We start from the raw sequence: 6,000 nt of genomic DNA on the forward strand, positions 1-6,000 counted from the left end.
CTGGACCCCTTGGCACATGAAAGGCAGGGTGAAGGGAAAGCTGGAAAGGAATGGTAGGGGGAGAAATGGGCTTGAGTTTACAGCTAGGAAAAATGGGAGGAGGGAGTGGAAAGAGATCTGTGACTTGCTGCTTTTAGAAGGGACATTTTCCTTCCACTTCACACCTTGAGCCTTTCCTGCCTCTTCGTGGCTCTGGGACAGGCAAAATGGTTAGGAAGCTATGACCGGTTTGCCATGGTTTCCTATCTGCTCCCTACTTTCCTTGTTCCTAGAAACATGTTCGAGCAAGGCATCAGAAACGGTGCATTAGCCTTTCAAAGAACATTTGCACCTCTTTCCTGTCGAGACAGATATTGTAGTACTATGGATAATGATCCAGATTAGATCCGTATATTTTAAAACCGTAAGGTTTTCAAACACCTTGCGTCTCTCCTTTCAAAACCTGCTGTCTAAAACTAGAGAGGGGGATGTAGACAGAAAACCTACATAGCTTTGTATGAGAAACTCTTCAGTTGTCCTGAAACAACCCAACATTCCTGCACGTTTACATCTTTTTCAGAGTAAAATTTTATCTGAGGGATGTTGTCAACACAACATTTTTTATGTGAGGCATCCAGAATGTAAGAATAGAGTCGCAGAAATTAAACTTAAAACATTAGACTCTACACACTCACAAATTCCACTATAGTCACTTAAGTCAAAGGTCCTCAGCCCTTCTTTGCACAAGGCCACAGCCACTAAAAATGCTGAGCCTAACATCAAGTTTAGATTCTGACAACAACGTCTGAGGCCAGAAAACCACTTAAATGTCACAGTCATATTTATAGATGATAGTCCCGTTCTCTTTCATGGCACATAAGATCTCAAGTCTCTGCTGGAATAGCAGTTTTCATTATAAATTAAGACTTTCTTGTGGACCATACAAAAATTCAAGAGAGATTGAGTGCCCAAGATGGTTCAGAGTTCAGTTTGCAAATGAACTGTCTCAAAATTGCAAGTGAATCTCTTCATTGCTTTCTGCCTGGTCGCAAGGGAAGGCTTGTAAGACTCCCCCACAAACCATGGCTACACAGTACCATTGCTGTGCACCCTTCAAAATCATTTCTTCGCAGGATTTCTGCAAAAAATTGCTTCCTCCTAAGGCAACCTGGAAACACTGAATGCTTATGGAGAGAGTCTGTATAACTGTAGGAAGAGAAAATATATGCTGACACAATTAAAAGCAGTTAATTTTCCTCCTAAATAAAGAGAGAGACAAGTAAAGCCTAACTCCTTACTGAGGAGTTAAGGGCTAATAGAAGGCACAAGTTCCATCTGGAAAGGAGTGTGACTTACTTTGCAAATGAAAGGTGGCTTTGTGGCAGAGGCTTTCACTGGCAATTAGTTTGGAACCTGATAAAATTAATCATTGGGAAGCCAAAAAGCTCAGTAGCTTTTTTGACTAAGTTTAAAAAACAATCTATGGAATTGGTGATCCATAACTAGTGAAGTGACCTGAAAATTGATATTGCACACACTGAAAAAGCAATATTAAGGTTCCAAGAAAACTATCTGACACAGGTAGCTTAATTCTTCTTTCTCCTGCTTTTTGTCCCTTTGTTGAGATATTTGACCACTTTCAACTGACCAGAAATTTAATTCTCCTCTCTTCCACAGTTCAAACGAGGGAAAGGAATAAAAAACCATAAGCACCTCTTCTCCCCTCACTCAATTTTGCAAAAATACATTTCACATTACATGTGATGTTTAGCCTCCCACAGTTTGACCACATGACTGACATTCCCATGATGACTTGGAAATACTGAGAATATTCTCTCTTTAAACCCCCAAGGACTATGTGTTTTTATGCGGAAGTCCATGGAAGAAGTGAAGCAATCCAAGCCCTTTTGGCAGCTTAGGCTGCCCTCCATTCTTCCACCCCCCATGGCCTCTTCTCCCTTCCCCCTCTTCACTTTTTTCTTTGGCCATAACCACAGCTCCAGCTATCATGCCATTTCACACAGGAACACTTAAGAACAGGTTTGGCAACAAACCCTGCTCCATGAAAAGAAGTCTGCATTATTGCCAAACAATTTAGTTGTAGGAAAAAGCAGCTTACATACAAGAAATATGCTTAAGCAGAAATTAGGAAGCATGCATTTTTCATTTATTTTACCCCTCGAAGTGAAGCTGGTTTGATTAAGCATTGGTGAGAAGCTTTTAGACAAAATTACCTATCATGCTTCAAACCTGGCCTGATGGAGCCACCTACAGTATTATCCCCTTGACAGTATTATCCCCACCTAGTCTGGACTCTAATACAGCAACAGAACTTATGAGAGGCTGGGTTTTGGGGTACATTTCCACTGGTAACCAGCTGGAATGAAGATCATCCATATATTACAAACAGGGCATTGCAGAACCATCAGCTCTGCAACTAGCAACCAAGATCAAATTCAACCTGGGTGAAAGACCCCATAATTCATCAGCTGTTCAGCCTCAAGCCAGCATTCATGAACATATATATTGTATAAGAAGTGAGGAAAAAATTTAAGTTTACTTAATAATAAACTAAAAATATTCTTCTTTAAAAAAATCTATGAATTTAAATAATTACTACAACATAAAAAAACAGCTATAAATAATATTCTTTCATTTACGTGCTCAAGACTTAAGTCCTGTATTTCTCTTTGCATCATAATTTCTGTCATTCACCTAAACAATGACATTAACTCTACAGACATCCCTGGTAAGTAAAAGATGTAAAAAATATTACCAAGAAGTAGAAGGATTTACCTGCTGAAAGCACGCTTGGACTAGATTTTCAGGGAACAAGTTTCGGATCAGATCCAAGAAAGCATCCAGACTAGATACTTCATCATTCTTCTTCCCTTGACCAAGCTGTTTCTTGAGTTTTGGATTCCCTGGATGGATGGCTAAAACCAAAATCACGCCCAGCACAGCAGCAATAATAGTGGTGGACATGTAGTAGACCATGGCTCTTGTACCCAATCGGCCACTTGCCTTAGCATCTAAACCAGACAGTCCTGCAGGGGTTTTATTTTAAGAAACAAACAAGTATATTGAGACTCAATATCCAGTTCAATAATCATCAAATAAAATCCTTTATAATTTGCAAAGTTTAATGACTGCCTACAGGTGCCTACTTTTGTCCTTGTGAAATTCTCACTAGATAGATTACTGAAGCTTCTCCCTCCAGTTCTTATATGAATAATGTCTGCTGTTACTCATTTGAAGAGAACCATTTAAAATTCCATCTAATCACAGAGGAGGCATTGAAAAATAGGGAAAATATCATACCATCTTTTGCCCTTGATTGCTGCAAACTGGCCATGGTCTGGCTGACACCACAGCTTTAAGAAGGCTAGGTTTGCTAGTGTCGTGCCATCTTATTTGCAAGGTCCAATTCAGGAATTAGGTGAAACAGCATATTAAGAAATTTCTGATGTTCAAGAAGGTAGTATGTGTGCATGTGTTGGCAAATAAATTCACTGGAGCATCTATGTATTAAAGCCAATGAAGTTAATCGGAGATTAACTCCGAAATACACACTGCAACTGCAAAATCCCTGACCAGATCACACTATTATTCTCCCTACATTACAAAAAGCAAACCAGGTGATATCTGTAGCAAGCATCTTAAAGTATTTATGGCTAATAGATCTTACCTGTGATTAAACTGGAGATAATTAAAGGGAGGATCAGCATTTTTAGCATCCTCATAAGTATATCTCCTGGGAAGGCTATTAACATGATGATGTCAGGGTCAATAGGTGTTGCTAGACGAAGAAGACCCCCACACAGTGCACCCAGGATGACACCTGGACCAAGAATAAAAGAGAGCAGGCAGATAACATAAATATAACTGAATGTGCATTGATTAACCAGAAGAACAGCCTAGAAAAAAATGGTTACACAAGGCAGCTGATTTTTGGTACAGAGACAAATTCTCATGATAAAGAGAAGTGGTCCTGATGTAGAATCTTCTGCCAGCTGAGCTTACACCTAATGTACTATTCTGCTTCTGCAAATGCAAATTTGCTGCGAACCACAATGTTATTGACGTTTACTAATATTGTGTAGGCCTTGCAATACATTGAAGGATAGTCAAATATAATTCATATCATCGTTCTACAGCTAGCAAAATTGAGGCACCAAGAGGTGAAGTGATTTTCATAAGGCCATACGGAACCGACGGAAGAGCCAGGGTTAGGACCCAGCTCTTTGGAGTATGACATCTAGCTCTCAACATAAGAATGGTACCACTTGAAAACAAGGTCAGCATGAGTAGCTATTTTACAGCCTAAGAAAAACCCTGCAGAAAAGCTAGAATAGTCTTGTGAGGAAAACAGATTCAAGTTTAATTTGGGGGGTTTTGGAAGGGAGTTCCTGATCTGGAATACTGCACATATCATTGAAGAAAACTTGATTCTTAGTACTCATTTATTACTCCTTCCCTTTGATGGTCTGCATCCTTCTCTTTTCTTTGTGCTAATGTTCTCAAATCACAAACAATCGCTTCATCACTTATTTAGATCTGTACAGTGATAACACCTAAACCCCTCTCTCAGGATTGAGGCTGTTAAAGCATAGTCTAGGGAAAAAAAGGCCATGTTTACTTTCATAACGTGGTCTTTGTGAATGGGTATTTTATGTTTACATCCAGGATGCCTTTGTTTTCCTGATTCCAAGCCCAAGTCTCAAGTGTAATAAAACTTGACAGCAAAGCCTGAGTTGTGATTTGCAGCAACTATGACTCTTTGAAGTATCAGTTTGATACAATGGAAAATATATGTGTATTTAAAATTTTTTCTGGAACCGCATCAGGCACCTTCTAAAGATGATTCAAAGCAAATAATGTCTAAACACTTCAGCAGTATGGGTTTTGAGGCTGAAAAATATGGATGTGAAATTTGCAGCTCAAACAATAACAAAATAGAGTACGCCTATGAATTTGCTGCGTTTGGCTGTTAGGCATTCAGTGAAAAAGAAACAGGCAAAGAGCCAGTGAACCACAATAAAGTGTCAAACTGTTCCATATTTGGAAGCTGCTAAAGCCAGAGGCAATATTCAGGATGAGATCACGGAGCACTGGCTTACAGCTACAGAGAGGGGGACAAACCTTAAAAGCAGTGGAGCATGAACTGAGAGATAAAAGATGAAGGAAAGGAAATTTTGAAGAGTTTTTGTCTTTTTTCAAATAACTGAGCGAAAAAATGTGTAGTGCATTTAGTTCTACTGAATGACATCGACCTGACTGGCCTTGGGACTTGGATCACACTCCATTCAAAACCAGACATAGAATGTATCTCAGTGGTGTGGATTTGCCCCGTGTTGTGTCAGTAATACCCTGCACACCTGAACTAAAGCAACAATGCCTATGGGCGTCCTATTTACTCTCTGGCTGTTCAGCTGGAACAGCTGATGACCATAGACAGGGTCTGTGGTACTACATGAACAAATACAGATACACACAGAATGTCCAGACTGGCAGATGTAGCTTACCGAATACAGTAAGAGTCAGGAGCAGATTCCTGTGGAGCGACTGGCAGAACTGCACACATATGTTCCTGGATCTGTGCTCCACTGGACTTAAATGACTTTCATGCATCCGCACTTCTACTTGCTTAGGCATATTGTTGGCACTAGAATAAAAAATTAAAATCAAGTAAAAGTTATAGCACAAGATGCCAAAAGTGAGAGGAAAGTCTGGATTACTTCCATCATATATAACTGGGGAATCTGATGCATTTTCCATTGCTTCACACATTTCACAAACACTGTATATTTAGTGCTCTGAAGAATTCTCTGAAACGGCAATGGTTTGTCCCTCTAAAGGTGCAGCCTTTAAGGTATTTTTTGTGGTTATCTCTCAAGCGGTGGAGATGTAAACAAAATTAATTCACTGGACACATCATCCCAACTGTTTCATGGACTAAACTATTGGTCTTGAGCGGGAAAATTCAGTTTCCCAAAGATGGCTGTCTACTTAAGTAGGAGA

The 6,000-nt window shown here is 39.6% G+C and overlaps 1 protein-coding gene across 1 annotated transcript in view; it reads right to left on the minus strand.

Moving 5' to 3' along the window:
* SLC1A2 (solute carrier family 1 (glial high affinity glutamate transporter), member 2) overlaps positions 1-5,634 on the minus strand; it is a 28,986-nt gene extending 23,352 nt beyond the window's left edge. The window contains exons 1-3 of the mRNA XM_009573302.1: positions 5,505-5,634; positions 3,668-3,820; positions 2,776-3,026 (exon numbers count right to left, since the gene is read on the minus strand). Of these exons, the coding sequence (XP_009571597.1) occupies positions 2,776-3,026; positions 3,668-3,820; positions 5,505-5,634 (534 nt within the window). The remainder of the gene's footprint in view (positions 1-2,775; positions 3,027-3,667; positions 3,821-5,504) is intronic.
* Positions 5,635-6,000: the final 366 nt, after the last annotated feature.

This window comes from Fulmarus glacialis, unplaced genomic scaffold (genome assembly GCF_000690835.1).
Source record: "Fulmarus glacialis isolate BGI_N327 unplaced genomic scaffold, ASM69083v1 scaffold5930, whole genome shotgun sequence".
NCBI classification, from domain to species: domain Eukaryota; kingdom Metazoa; phylum Chordata; class Aves; order Procellariiformes; family Procellariidae; genus Fulmarus; species Fulmarus glacialis.